Genomic DNA, 15,549 nt, shown 5'->3' on the forward strand with positions numbered 1-15,549 from the left:
TACAATTAAGATTTCTTCTCTCCCTGTGCACTAACCTACATTTATCATTACATTTTTATCTGCAGTGCTCTCAATGCTCGTCTGTAACGCCACACAAAACTTACTTTACAGCTGCATGTTTGCACATTCTTATGCATGTACTGATTAATCATTTAAAAGTAGATTTGATTGAAAGAGCACCTGGATGCTAACTACAGCATGGGCCAAGTCGAACATGATATTTACAGGCCTGACGCCCGGCGGTGCAGCTGCAGATTGCCCGAACCCACTGGAAGGAAGACATGGTCTTAAGATCGAAGATGGACTCTATTTATAAAAAGAATTGCCAAAAGCAATGATGTATTTATAGAGCATGTATATTTATGGTATTTGGTCTTTAGCTTTCAGAATAATCAAATTTACGTGTGGGTTTTCCAAACATTTTCTTGTTACAAAGTAATATATTTAAATAGTAAACTCAAACAAATATAGACTCCTTGAGGAGCAGGTTGTGTTTAAAAGATCCAGGGTTGCTTTCTTTTGAGTTTACGATAACATGTCTGGTATTGTTGGAAACGGTAGAACTTTGCTTTGCTCTAAACGCAACGTAAAACAAAACACACGCACAGACAAAGTTCCCCATAAGGCTATGGATTAAGAGGTTAAAGGATCTGAGGAGCAACGGTCAACGAGACAAGGGCGTTTCCACTGCGTACATTGGGTACATCAATAGTCTTCATAAATATATTTTGTTGTTCGATTGGTTTCCAGTACTGTGGTGGTCAGTAACATCACGATGAACACATGATGAAGGAGATGTATGGCCCAGTACTGCGTCTTCCCAGTTGATCACAACTGTATCAAAGATTTACATTAAGTCTAAAATTCTTTTGTATGACACACACACACACACACATATTATACCGTACCAACAACTTCAATTTAGCGAACAACATCCCCAAGGAAAGGACTTCTGCTCCAGACAGATTTGTCCCATATTCAACTAAATTACCTGCCAAGTGTGTGCCTGCAGGAACTGGATCTGGGCCAATATCAGCTGGGGAGATTGTTGCGGGCCATGTGTGCAGGAGCACATAAGTGTGTGCTTGTGCACGTGTGTGCGTATGGTTATTCTGAGTTCTGTGGGCTTAGTGAAGGATTCGGCTGCAAAGGAAGTCTTGGGACGGCGTGCTGTAAACACAGCTGTGTTGTGGTTAATGTGTTAGTGGGGACAGCAGACTACAGGCAAGACTGTAGTTAGATGGTCTTAATTCTGTTAAGTGTACATTTGATCCTCAGCTGAACTTGTTTAATGCGTAATGCAGAAGAGCAAAATTAACATTCAAATATACTTTGTATTGCCATTTGTCATCACTTCTCATTTAACAAGAAGTCTCACTGGTATCACAGGGACTTCAGTCTCTGGCTTTTCCTTTTGGACCTTGTCAAAATCCATGTCCAATTCCTTCTGTACATCACAATAATCACAGAAACGGTGCATGTGTGTGTGTGTGTGTGTGATCACCAAATGAGGCAGAAATCCCTCACAGCTATGCAAACATGTCTGTGCTCCATATGAATAAACATCATGTGCCTTTAGATGAGCTGGAACAACTGAATCCAGTGTTGACAGGTTTTTTGAAGCCCTATTTTTATTGTTAAAATGAAAAATAAATCCCTTTTTGTTCACCTTATTTTGTAAAAAACAATGTTTGAAATCATCCTTTTAAACGCTACTCCTCGGATTCAACCGAACCAAAATAAATCCATCCAAAATCACAATGATAACATAGTGTACTGTATTATCTTATACTGCTTTTAAGGCTAACGTTCATTTGTCTAGTTACTGTTCTTTAGAGCCACATTGTGACCTTACTGGGTGTACGTCTCTGTCTCCTGGCCCACTGCCTTCATAAGAGCTGCCCTAATTCTGCCCAGAGTCCTCCTCTCAGTAACTCTAATAAATCTAAAAGTTAATGCTACCTCTTCAAAGTTGGCCTTCATAGCTGAGGTAACTGGAAGACTGTTAAACTTTAATTGTTGTTCAGTTCTACCGACAAAGCCTTGCTTTGAATTCTGAAGAAGAAAAGAGTCTGACTGCAGTTTGTCAAAAGAGATCAGTAGGAATTTATTATTTGCTTTAGATACATTTACAGCTCTTTCCTTCTGCCATCGCTCCACTGATCACTCACTGGTCCAAATGGAGTTCCTCCAACACCGAAATGTTTCTGAAGCACCTCGAGTATGAGTTGAGAACGTGTTGTGCTTCAGCTAAAGGCTTGTGGCTTGTGTAGCTTTCAGCTGAGCCGCTGCAAGCCTCACATGAGGCGAGTTGAAGAGTCACGTTGAACAAAGAACAAAAGGTAGAAACCGTCCCTTGAAAACAGACACTCAAAAAACAGGCCACAAGGATAAATACGTATTGAAGAATGAAAAAAGACACCGGTGAAGCATTCTCTACACAAGCAGACGGCTAAAACTGCATCTCAATAATGAGAGAAAAGCAAGAAGGCTTAGATGATGAGTTAAACACACGGAACCTGAAAACACCTCATCATGTCGGTGACATTCCAGATCAGTGGATCAAACCAATACAATGCACAGAACAGAGAGTTAAGATGGAAAATATTCACTGCGCTGCTTGCTGAATGTATCAGCTCATTCATACAGGCGTTTGTTTCCCTCTTGTCTGGCTCATGTGCTACGTTTCTCCAAGTTAGGCCACTTCCTTGAGAGAATCCCAGCCTGTACATTGCATGCTTTTTTTGTTATGTTGAGGTGAAGATCTTCACAGTAAAATGCCTTTAAGTTAGTTAAGTTACTTGACTTCAGGAAGAACTTTCTGTCAAAGACAGAGTTGATCAGCAAATTGTTCTCGCAGAATAACAGAGGAAATGTGCAGAACGGCAGAGTGAAGAACAACTTGAGAAGCAGGTAAAAGATTGATCACTTTTTTTTTCTTTCTGTTTTCAATTTGTGATGATCTACAATTGGAAAAAAGGTAAGAATACAGCGTAGAATGTGCTTGGTTTTCTTACTGTTAAAAAGTCATTTTTTAATATAAATAATGCTAAAAACACAAACGTCTCTTTCTCACTCATATCAGAACTGTCACAAGTTTCTAAAACCACATTCAGTAAATAACATTGCCTGCATACATACAAATATACATATATGCAAATACGAAAAAACAATAACCCCTTCATGTTGGAACAATGTCATTTCTGGATTTGAAATCATAATTTCATATAAAAATATATAAAAATAAAAGTTAAAATGAAAAAAAAGTGTCATCTGTATTGGTGAGAAAAACAATAATCTCCATTGCTGTTCCATTATGTGCTGCAAGGCCAATTCAAAGAATCAGTGACTTTGTGAAAACACACCGTTTGTCTGTCCATGGGATTCACATCCACGTCCAGAGACCATTTTAAAGAGGCCACAAGATAAGATTAATACTGGAGTGTAAAAAAGTCCACAGACACAAAGAGAGGAACATGGTCCTTAGCTCTCTGGCCAGCCAGCGAGGTAACATGAAAACTACACATCTATCTACACACTAAGGGATCTCTGACTGCAGGGCCATGGTAAGTGCATATTCCCATGAAGACCTTCCTCTAAACCCTGATCAGTTCATCAAGATCTGCGTCACTGTCGGTATGGAAGGGCGGGCTGGTCCTGTCAACCCAGGCACGTGTTCCACTTTTGCGTAATCCTGTACTACAAAGAATGAGAAACATTCTACCAGGAAGCAGTTAAGTATTTCTTTGTGGCTGTTAATTGTCCAAAATTCATATGGTCGGACATTCATGAAACCGTTATTCTCCTAATTAAAACAGTTGTTTCTGAGAATGACGTCTCCACCTGCTTCCTTTTGTTCCGTGGACAAGAAAAGCCAAAAGGATGCTCCGCCATGCTTTTCTTCAGGGTGCCTATCTTACAATTCTTTCTATCATATTCTCATCTCGCGATCGGGACTCTGGTCCAGTGAGGGCTCCCTGGTGCTGATCATGGATGCTGAGGGACCCTGATTGACACCAAAGGGAGAAACAGCTGGAGATCGAGCTGCCAAAGGAGACAGCGAAGGGGAGAAGCTGGGGGACATTGCTGCTGACGAAATGGATCCCTCGTGACTGATAGGGGACCTGCGGAGTGAGGCCAGGTGGGGGAATGTCCGTCCGAGGACAGGGACCTTGGGGGGGACTGACATGGCCCCTGGATGAGCAACTGATGTGATGAGTGGTGGAGGATCAATCCTAGGTTTTGGATCCATTTTGTGCTTGGGCTGGAAAGGTTGGCGAGGATTTTGGCTCTGCTGGGCAGTTTCATCTTTCAGCCTGGCAATTTCTGTGAAGACATTAGCTAGGGGCTGGAACTGAGGGCACCAGTTGAGTAAGTAATCCCAGTTATAACTTCCGCGGAGCTCCTCGTCACTGGCAACGATAGCTGTCAGAGAACCATCCACTGAAGGCTTGCCATCCTCTGGGAAGGCGTAATCCTTGGGAAGGGAAATGTTGAGGCCACGGCCTGCCCCTAGGTACCCTCCTCCATCGTCCCTATAGACTGGGAGCTGGCCAGATAGCAATGTCCCACTGAGACTGCCTCCCAGTTTCTTTCCTTTGAACCAGGTGCTGCCTTCCAAAGCAGCCGGCTCACAGGAGATATCAGAGAGCTGGTCAGCATCCTGCTGAATTCCAGAGTCCGGTCCCCTGGCAGAGATGTGCTCCTGCATGGACGAGGTGATGGAGGCAACACGGGGATACTCGTTTATCATCCTGATCTCATCATCTTCTGCTGCCTCGGCAGATCCTCTTCCACTGGAGTGAGAGGGATCCAGAGAGCCTCCTCTAGGGTAGGGTCCACCACCGGCCCCACCCTGATCTCCAGCATAGCCTGGCAAAGCCTGGTGGTAGATCTTCTCCCCTCCTGGTCCTGAGTTGCAATCATCCAATTTCTGCAGAGCAGTTCCCGTGGCAACAGTTCTATTTCCTGCACCCTGGGCTTTCTTCCTCCTGCGTGACTTGACAAGGAACACTACCACAGCCATGACCACAAGCAACACGATAAGACCAAGAGACACAGCGATGACGCTTATCAGTAGGATGTTGACATCGGGGGCAAGGCCATAGTTGGTGTTTGTGACATCGATGGAGACCTGGGCTGTAGCGGTGCGAGATGCATCTAAAGGACTGTGAGCTCTCACTTCTAGGGTCATCAGCCTGGCTTCCCGTTTGGTCCGGCCAGAGCCACTGCTAGCACTGCTTCCTGAGCCGTCCAACTTGAGGAAAATGACGCCAGTGGTTTTGTTTACTTCAAAGTACTGGGAGGTGGTGGGAAGAGAATAGAGAACAATGCCATCCACTCCTTCATCTCCGTCACTTGCCTGGACCTGGCCAATGCTCTGGCCTTTCTTAGCTTCCTCTGGGACATCAAAGGAGAAATCAGAGGATGTGAAGATTGGGTCATACTCATCCTCCCCCGTGACAAACACCTGTACGGTTACAGTGGCTGAGTGGTTTCCTGAATCTACTGCCACTGCTACAAAGTTAAAGGAGTTGACCTTCTCAAAGTCAAATGCAATTTTGCTTTTGATTTCTCCAGAGTCCTGGTCTACAGTGAAGCTGTCTTTTCCCGCCACTGACCGCTCCATAATGTAGTACCTCAGCTGGCCATAAACTCCCGTGTCATGATCTATGGCATGTAGAACTGTCACAGCTGAGTTCGCTGGTTGGTTTTCTTTTATACTGACTGTCAGGACTTCCACAGGAAAGAACGGATAATTGTCATTTACGTCTTTGACCTCAACAGTGACTGGAGCTAGTGCAAAGTGACCCTGTCCATCTGTGGCCTGGACGATGACAATATGTGTGGACCGGTGCTCACGGTCGAGGGCTCGCTGAAGCCGTAAGGCACCAGTCCACTGGTCCATGGTAAAAAAGTTCACCTCATCACCAGAGCTGATTGTGTATTGGACCTCAGCATGGGGAGTTGAGTCTGGGTCTGGCGAAAAAATACAGAGACAGAGTTGAAGGAATTAACTGCGAGATGAGAGCAATGTTGAAAAAAGGGAATAGTGAATGAGAGATGGAAAAACAACGGAAGTCTTTTTGCCTACCTGTCGCAGTCAGCCGTATGATCTCAGTCCCGGCGGCAGCTCCCTCGCTCAGCGACACGGCATATTCTGTTCTGCTGAACACCGGAGGGTTATCATTCACATCCCCAATGGTGATTACTGCTGCGACACTAGAGCTCCTCTGGGGCACACCGCGGTCCGACACCACCACAGTGAGGTTGTAAAGGGGCTTGGTTTCGAAGTCAAGTCCCTCGGCCAAAAGCAGACTCCCAACTGTCTGAAAGCCTCGTCCCTCCAAGAACCGCACGCTGCTTTCAATCTGGAACGCATTTCCCTCATTTCCATTGGCAATGGCGAAGTCGAAGCCACAGTTTTCCCGCGAGAGGTCGCTGTCAAAGGCCTCGAAAGTCAGAACTGTTGACCCTGGGATGGTATCTTCAGAAACTGTAGCCCTGCATACAGAAAAGCATACAATTTGTAAGGCCAGCTGTTGCGGCTACATTTTGAGACATCCAGAGTCAAATCGATGTGGACTGACCTGTAATCTGATTGATGAAACACAGGAGCATTGTCATTGACGTCAGAGATTTGGACTTGGACGGTGGTGAGGGAGGAGAGCGAAGGCGACCCTGCATCACACGCTTCAATAACAATACTGACTGAGGGACGTTCAGGGTCAAACTCGGCTCTGTGATTGATGAACAGGGTTCCTGGACACAGAGGGCAGAGAAAGGGATTCAGTCATTGTGCTGGAGAAGCTGCTTTAAAAAGTAATGAAATTACTTTACACTTTCTATCAAAACTAAACTAAATCAGGGTGGGCACCCCGTTGTTTACCATTGTTGGGGTCAACGTAGAAACCCTCTTGGGTTGATGAGGTCACTCTGTAGGTGATCTTTCCGTTCTCCCCAGAATCCCTGTCAGTTGCTGTTACCGTGACAACTGTGCTTCCTGGTGGTGTGTGCTCAGGCAGAGTTACCTGAGGTCCAGAGATATGAACAATAACATTTGACTTTTAATTGTGCTATTAATGTGTGAATTAATTTCCAAAGACAAAGAAAGTCAATATTATACAGCCTGTACAACGTTTCTCTAGTCAATGTTAGTCCTCTGTGTGCACTTTACATGTGTTTTTTACTGTGTGGAAATGTCTACAGATCAGGCAGGCATCGAGTAGCATGCAACGAACACATAAGACTTCTTACGGCACCCATTTAATTTGATATATAAGTAATATATCTAGTATGAAACAGCAATAGTTTGATTTATACGCCACATTACCTGATAGAGATCATGGGTGAATGCAGGTGCATTGTCATTAATATCTTCCACCAGTATTGTAATGTTAGCCTCGGTGTGATGCTGGCTGTCTGTGGCTCTGACAGTCACGGTGTACCACGTCTTCTCCTCAAAGTCCAGAGGGGCAGTGAGTGATACGCCTCCGCTGTAGCGGTGGATCCCAAACTTGCCTAAGGATGCTGGGTCAAGGTGCAGGGAGTAGGAGAGGGCCGGACTGGAGTCAACATCGTTACCCGTCACAAGAGTGATCTCGGTGCCAATCAACATATCTGATGGAAAGAGAGAGAGGTTGAACGTAAACCTGTTTAAATTGCTGTTGACAAAAGTATGCTTTTTGTATTTTTTATAATGTTTCACAGCAACGATGCACTAAACAATCTTAAACCCACTCGTCTGGTGACAGAATGTGTTGGCTAAAAGTAATACGTTTGCTATAAACTAAAAAGGAAACAGATAAAGAGATGAAAATTCCGTCAAAGTAAGGTTCTTACTCTCTGGGATGCGGATTTCCTGAGGCAGGGGAATGGTCGGACTGTTGTCGTTCTGGTCGACAATTATCACCGTCAATGTGGCCGAACCAGCCAGCCGTGGACTTCCTCTATCAGTGGCTGTAACTACAAGCCTGTAGGGTGGACACGGAAAACACATTTTCCTAAAGGTAATCTGCATCTGTAGCTCGTAATGTTTCATTCCAATGTTGGTGATGATAGAGGAAATATAAAAAGGAAAAAGGATGCACCTCGGCCGCACGTTTTCTAAAACAGAAGACTTATGAAAGCAACACAAAAATGTTGTGTTGCTTTGTGAACGAGAAATGATTTACACAGTTTGAAACTGCAGCTTTGATGCATTCGTTGTGCAGATATTGATTTGCGCTGATGCACAAAACTTCAGCTGACTAAGTTTCCTTTGTGACAAACTATCTAAACAAAAACATCTATTCTCACTTGGTCTGGGTAAAGATCTCACGGTCCATGATGGCTGCTGTGGTGATGCTTCCTGTCGCCGGGTCTATCTTAAACAGGCCGCTTATGCCTGATGACTGGATGGAGTAAGTCACCTGACCATTTTGGCCCTGATCGACATCCTCAGCCATCACCTGGGAAAAGGTCGAGGAGAGGGAAAAAAAGTAGACGGATCAAAATGCATTCTGACTCTTCGGAAAACTCCAGTAAGCCGAATATCTGTATGACTTTGGCAGTATTACTTGGCCAAGCAAAGAGTGTATCATGGACAAAGGAAGAGCCAAATACACGTCCTTGGCAGAAGTCTGCCCTGCGAGATTGGCCTTCTAATTTACTGTTGAGTTGTCCTATTTGTATGTACCTGTATTATTGGCATCTCATAGCCCTGTGTTTCCCTCATGTAGGCCACATAGTTCTGCAGCTGAAAGCGGGGAAGATTGTCGTTGACATCCTGCAGGATCAAGTTGATTGCCGTGAAAGATGTGGAGGACACTGTTTCAGCCTTCACAACTATACGGAGTTTTGGGGTGTCTTCAAAGTCCAAACCGTTGGAGCTCTGCACCATGATTTCCCCTACAAATTTGAGTGAAAAGAATAACATCACATCATGAAGTTCAGTTTTGTTTTTATAGTTTTTCTACAATGGGCATCTCATTCACATCAATTAGAAGTGATACTTGAAAAAAAGTAGTGTTTTATTTTAAGTTTCACCTGTTGAGGAGCTGATGCGGAAGGCCTGCTTTCTATTGCCACTGAATAGGCTGTAGCTGATACCATTACGTGTGCCATCCGGGTGTTGAGCCTGAGCCTGAGCCACAGCCGTGCCTGAATGTTTGAGCAGAGAAAATGTTCCTTAGCTGTGACAGCAGATAGAGTCAAGTGTAAAGGTAGAACATTTGTCTGAGGATCATTCTAATCCCTAATGATACAGTATCAATGTCAGACCTTGTACGGCATTCTCCTGTAGGCTGACGTCTCTGGCATTCCTGGAGAAGCGAATACCGCTGTACTCCACCTCCTTCACGTAAATCACCACCACCCCCTGGGCCGACTGGGCTGGAGTACCCTGGTCCATGGCCTCCACTATCAGGGTCCTCTCAGCCTGGGTCAGATCCGCCACTGGCTTGGTGGCTTGGATCTCACCAGTCAGGGAGTTGATGCTGAATCCCTTTACTGGCATGGCGAAACGGTAAAAAACAGAACCGTTGGCTCCAAAGTCTTTATCTTCGGCCTTCATGGTGGCTAAAACCCGCTGGGAGCGCTTAGTGGAGACTTCGATGACGAGCGGGTCCTGGAGGAAGATGGGAGTGTTGTCGTTGACGTCTAGGATGGTGACCGTCACCTAGAAGAAAGAGGCCACATGTGGGTGGAGTGCAAAATGAATTGGTAATTTACTGCAAATGCAAGGTAGAAAAATCTTCCAAATTGTCAATCTGATTTATAAATTCATGAAAGCAAGACCATGTGTAAAACGAACACCTTCAGCATTTAACCCATCACTTACCTGAGCGGAGGAGTTGCGGGGTTCAGCAGGTGAAAGGTCAACAGCAAAAATCTGGAAGCTGTATGACGCCCATTTTTCCCGGTCCAGAGGTGCTGATGTGGTGATAACGCCAGTGGTCTCATCCACACCGAACGCTCCGTGCGCCTCTCGGCTCAGAAAGTACAGAACCTTCCCATTCAGTCCGTCATCAACATCCGTGGCTGACACCTGGAGATAGATAAGTATATTTTTTAGGGTTAAATCAGAACTACATGTGAAGACTTTTGTTATCCACTGTTAATTGAGAAGTTCGAACCATGCAAATTAACTAAATTCCCATTTCAACATACCACCAAAACTTTGGACCCTTCTGCGGCATCCTCTGACACTTCCACAGAGTAACTGCTTCTGCTGAAGACGGGGTTGTTGTCATTGACATCCAGCACTTTGACTTGCACAGTGACGGTGGTGCTGAAAGCAGGGCTGCCTCGGTCCGTGGCCACGACCTCCAATGTATATTCAGCTCCCGTCTCCCTGTCTAGGGCGCGTGACGTGGACAGTGCTCCTGTGCTGGCGTGGATTTGGAAATCTCCATCACGGTCCCCAGCTTGATGGAGAATTCAAATGATATGAAAAAAATCTTTAGGAATCCAGCCATTTCTGAGCAGTGTTAAAAGCATCTCCTGCCAACTCTGCACAGTTTGAATGTGCTCAAGACGGGTGTATGTAATCTTTAAAATAGTTGGGAGCGAATAAAAGGGAGGCATATTGGAGGATAGATGCAGCCAAATGCTCCTGCCACAATATACCGTAAACATTGGGTTGCTAAAAAACCTGCAAATGACCAAAAATTGAAATAATTCGCAAATTCAGCGATTGTGGGGAACTACATTCCTCTTTAAAACCAAATTTAGATTAGACACACACAATACCACTTCCTCACCAGTGATCTTGTACTCCAGCTCTCCACCAGGACCAGAGTCAGGGTCTGTGGCCTTGAGAAAGCAAAGTTCCACAGCGGCCTGGTTCTCCGGCACCTCCAGTCCGTACCACGGTTTAGCAAAGATGGGAGCATTGTCGTTCACATCCTTCACCTCCACACGCACTACAGCCTTGGCAAAGTTAGGAGGCAGCCCTCCATCCCTTGCATACACTGAGAAAACATGCAAATTGATCAGATTCCCTTCAACATTTGGGGTTTTCTGTAGAATCAATGAATTTGAGCTTGATTAGTATGTGAACGGTCAAATAGTGTAATGTGTTGGATAATTCAGCAGTACCAGTGAGAGTGTAGTGATTCTCAAGCTCTGCATCCAGTTCCTTTGTGGTGGTGATGACTCCTGACTGAGGGTTGATTATGAAGCCTTCCTCTGTCACACCTCCATATGTCACGTGGCCATTAGAACCTACAAATTAATGAATTAATTAATTGATAGATAAAAAGACATAATAATAATAATGAACATAATGATTAATCCGATACACAACAGCAACTTTAACATTTAAATGAAAGCCACCAGAAATATAAGGCTATAGTTTATTTCCAACTATACAGTAATAATGTGACATGTTTAAACCAACCTTGATCCCCGTCAGTGGCGGTAACTGTCATGACAGTTGTTCCAGGTCCTTGGTTTTCCATCACCTGAGCTTCAAAGTCTGCTCGCTGGAACAACGGAGCTTCATCGTTCACATCTATGACCTGGACACACAACACCTGAGAAGTGGAAAGCTGAGGAATCCCATGATCCTCTGACACGATGGTCAGATTGAAGATGTCCTGTTCTTCCCGGTCAAGTGCTTTAAGGACAGAGAGAGAACCTACAACAGAGAGAACAGAGAAGTAGTTGTAAACCCACCTTTTCCTGGATTATGTCACTTATAATGTATATGTTCATTTGAATGATTTTTATCAAAGTGTGTGTTTGAATTATGTAGTGTTTGTGACTGTCATTTCGTCTGCTAGAGAGACTTAGTGTTTGTATGCAGGGCTGGTAAAAACTAACTAGCTTTGCTTTATGAGATTTTCCACAGTAAGAGAGAGACCACAGCCAAGATTTTAAATGATGAAATTGAATTGAAATGAGACTCAATGCTTCATCGGTATATGAGAACATGTAGGATTATTGTAAATGCAAGTTTGCCGGAAGACACACGCTGAGCCCGAGTACAACTTGGGACTACATAGTTGCCAAGTCAAATCGACCTCCTTTAAAATTAGTTTTTTGTCCAACATTTTATATTATTTGATAACCTTTCAATATGTAGGGCATTAGTTGGTGTGTGTGTGTATGTAAGTGTTTTATATACATATTTACTTTATCACGTAGACTGAATAATACACTATACACATACACTATCTGTACTTTTTGTGTGAAGCTTAGGCTTTGATACTATGACACTCTGATACTATGCTGTATGACAAAGGTGATCCTACCCATTAGCTTTCATCAAACTCACATAAAACTTTATTTCAGTCACCCTGAAGATCTCAAGATTTCCAAAGAATATGTCATTCTGAATTTTAGCTAAAGAAATTATTTATCTGTTGAAGAAAGATAGTCTCTAATAGAACTATTTTACTTAAATAGTAGATATTGAATATAATATATATGACAATCTAAACATTATGAATACGGTGTTTTATCCAGTTCAGAGGTTACTGGCGAAGAAATCAAGGGTAGCGTAAGAAACATTAGCTTTTAAGTGATTTAGAACGTTCTGTAAGCGTCTTTGCAAAAGCAAAGATAATCTGCTATTACAGCTAGTATTGACCATAAACTTAACACCAGACAGTCTGAGAAACAAACCAGAAGTGAACTCAACCCCTGCTAATGCACCGGACAATTGTCAGTAATGAAGTAAAGATTTAATTCCATCCGGGCGCTGCATTAGGTGTGTTTTGTGGTTCTAAATCCCATCTCAGTCAGGGCTGAGCACACCCACGCCACCGAGCGCCGAGCTGATGATGAGATTACACACAGTACACGTATATAAGATCTCAAACGGCGTCCATGTCCCCAGCTCAAATTAAAACCAGTTCCCATGAAGAAATCCGTCAAGGAAAGCCCACCAAAGCATTATTCAAGGAAAGTATTGCTCCAAGGCGATGAAACATCATCCAGCGTCATAACGCTGAGAGTGTTATGAGGGTTATGAGTGTTTTAGCAGTTGAGACGCTGTAGACGCGGCACTTCTGTGGGTAATTACAAACTTCTGGAAAGTTTTGTTCATCCAGGGGGCTTTCACGGGTGGGATGCTGATTATCTATCAATCATAAAAACCCTCACAGAAAAAGGTCACATACTCCGCCGCGTTGAATCATTCAAAGCGATATTATAAATGCACGTAATGTGGAGAATTTTACCCCAATCATTTCTGGATGGAGTGTGAAATTGGGAATTCATGTGAAATTGCCCGTCTCCGAAAATCCTGTTATGGCATTGGAACATAACAATACTTTTAAGATGTTGTGACTAAGGCCAAAAATAAGCTCACCAGTGTTGGCGTTAAGACTGAAGCGACCAGCGTTGTTGCCCGCCTGGATCCTGTACGACACTCTGCCATTTTCCCCTTCGTCTTCATCTCGAGCCATCACATACAAAATCACAAATCTGCCGACGAAGATGCAAATCAAATATTGAAACAAACAAGCCCTTTAAAGCTTGCGGCCATGAAAGTGAATGCATTTGGTTATTGGCCTTTTGCTTAACAGGCTTCTTGGAGGTTCTTCTTGACCGAAACCTGTCACAGAAAGTACAGTGAGACACGCTCCTTACCCTACTGGCTGATCCTCCATAACGCTGACTGCAGAAGGAGAGCTGAAGACCGGAGCGTTGTCGTTGACGTCCGTCACGAACACCCGGGCGGTGACTGAGCCCCAGCGCCTCTGGGACGGATCCACTGCTTGGTCTGTGGCCCGCACCACCAGGTAGAGGGAAGCCGTTGACTCACGATCCAGCCTCTTCCCAAGGGTCAGCACTCCGCTGGAGGGGTCGAGGGTCAGGACGTCTGGCGTGTCGGGCCAGTAGTGCTCGATGGAGTAGTGCAGCTCACTGTTGGGTCCACTGCCATCCTATGAAAGATGCAACAGATGAATTAGACAGTGGGGCGGAGATTTTGAGGACAAAACACAAAGAAGGAAATAAAAGGAATTCATATGAACATTTTATCTATTTTTCAGAGAGTTTTTTCACTTCTACTGATATGATTGAAAGCTAAAAAAGCAAAATAACGTGTACGTGCACCTTCAATTATAAACCACCGGTTAACATTAGACATATTCTTTGAAGAACATAAACAAGTATTCACTTTTTCCACATTTTGTTATGTTACAGCCTTATTCCAAAATGGATTAAATTCATTATTTTCTTCAACATTCTACACACAACAACCCATGATGACAAAGTGAAAACTGATTTTTGCTAATTTTTGCAAATCTGTTAAAAATGAAGAACGAAAATATAACATGTACATAAGTATTCACAGCCTTTGCCATGACACTCAAAATTTAGCTTGGGTGCATCCGGTTTCCACTGATCATCCTTGAGATGTTTCTACAACTTGATTGGAGTCCACCTGTTCTAAATTCAGTTGATTGGACATGATTGACAAAGGCACACACCTGTCGATATCACAGTTGACAGTGCATATCAGAGCGTAAACCAAGCCATGAAGTCCAAGGAATCATCTGTAGACCTCCGAGACAGAATTGTATCGAGGCACAGATCTGGCGAAGGGTACAGAAAGATTTCTGCAGCATTGAAAGTCCCAATGAGCACAGTGGCCTCCATCATCCGGAAATGGAAGAAGTTTTGGAACCACCAGGACTCTTTCTAGAGTTGGCCGCCCAGCCAGACTGAGCGATCGGGGGAGAAGGGCCTTAGTCAGGGAGGTGACCAGGAACCCAATGGTCACTCTGACAGAGCTCCAGCGTTGTTCTATGAAGAGAGGAGAACCTTCCAGAAGGACAACCATCCCTGCAGCACTCCACAAATCAGGCCTGTTTGGTAGAGTGGCCAGACGGAAGCCACTCTTCAGTAAAAAGCACATGACAGCCCGCCTGGAGTCTGCAAAAAAGCACCTGAAGGACTCTCAGACCATGAGAAACAAAATTCTCTGGTCTGATGAAACAAAGATTGAACTCTTTGGCCTGAATGCCAAGCATCATGTCTGGAGGAAACCAGGCACTGCTCATCACCTGGCCAATACCATCCCTACAGTGAAGCATGGTGGTGGCAGCATCATGCTGTAGGGATGTTTTTCAGCGGGAGGAACTGGGAGACTAGTCAGGATTGAGGGAAAGATGAATGCAGCAATATACAGAGACATCCTCGATGAAAACATGCTCCAAAGTGCTCTGGACCTCAGACTGAGAATTTAAGAGTGAATGTCCTTGAGTGGCCCAGCCAGAGCCCTTACTTGAGCCCTTACTTGAACCCGAACATCTCTGGAGAGGTCTGAAAATGCTTGTGCACCAACGCTCCCCATTCAACCTGATGGAACTTTAGAGGTTCTGCAAAGAAGAATGGAAGAAACTGCACAGAAATAGGTGTGCCACACTTCTGGAATCATACCCAAGAAGACTTGAGGCTGTGATTGCTGCCAAAGGTGCTTCAACAAAGTATTGAGCAAAGGCTGTGAATACTTACAGTATGTACATGTTATGTTTTCGTTCTTTATTTTTAAAAGTTTTCACTTTCATTATGGGTAGTTGTGTGTAGAATGTAGAATCCATTTTGGAATAAGGC

At 44.1% G+C, this 15,549-nt stretch overlaps 1 protein-coding gene across 1 annotated transcript in view; it reads right to left on the reverse strand.

Moving 5' to 3' along the window:
* Positions 1-2,082: 2,082 nt before the first annotated feature.
* dchs1b (dachsous cadherin-related 1b) overlaps positions 2,083-15,549 on the reverse strand; it is a 69,440-nt gene continuing 55,973 nt past the window's right edge. Inside the window, exons 13-29 of the mRNA XM_040181508.2 lie at positions 13,579-13,874; positions 13,298-13,413; positions 11,381-11,620; positions 11,080-11,205; positions 10,743-10,952; positions 10,150-10,406; positions 9,821-10,027; positions 9,262-9,658; positions 9,028-9,141; positions 8,678-8,889; positions 8,299-8,450; positions 7,843-7,973; positions 7,334-7,620; positions 6,890-7,031; positions 6,591-6,762; positions 6,095-6,504; positions 2,083-5,979 (exon numbers count right to left, since the gene is read on the reverse strand). Of these exons, the coding sequence (XP_040037442.2) occupies positions 3,932-5,979; positions 6,095-6,504; positions 6,591-6,762; positions 6,890-7,031; positions 7,334-7,620; positions 7,843-7,973; positions 8,299-8,450; positions 8,678-8,889; positions 9,028-9,141; positions 9,262-9,658; positions 9,821-10,027; positions 10,150-10,406; positions 10,743-10,952; positions 11,080-11,205; positions 11,381-11,620; positions 13,298-13,413; positions 13,579-13,874 (5,517 nt within the window). The 3' untranslated portion in view covers positions 2,083-3,931. The remainder of the gene's footprint in view (positions 5,980-6,094; positions 6,505-6,590; positions 6,763-6,889; positions 7,032-7,333; positions 7,621-7,842; positions 7,974-8,298; positions 8,451-8,677; positions 8,890-9,027; positions 9,142-9,261; positions 9,659-9,820; positions 10,028-10,149; positions 10,407-10,742; positions 10,953-11,079; positions 11,206-11,380; positions 11,621-13,297; positions 13,414-13,578; positions 13,875-15,549) is intronic.

This window comes from Gasterosteus aculeatus, chromosome 7, assembly GCF_964276395.1.
Source record: "Gasterosteus aculeatus chromosome 7, fGasAcu3.hap1.1, whole genome shotgun sequence".
Lineage (NCBI taxonomy): Eukaryota > Metazoa > Chordata > Actinopteri > Perciformes > Gasterosteidae > Gasterosteus > Gasterosteus aculeatus.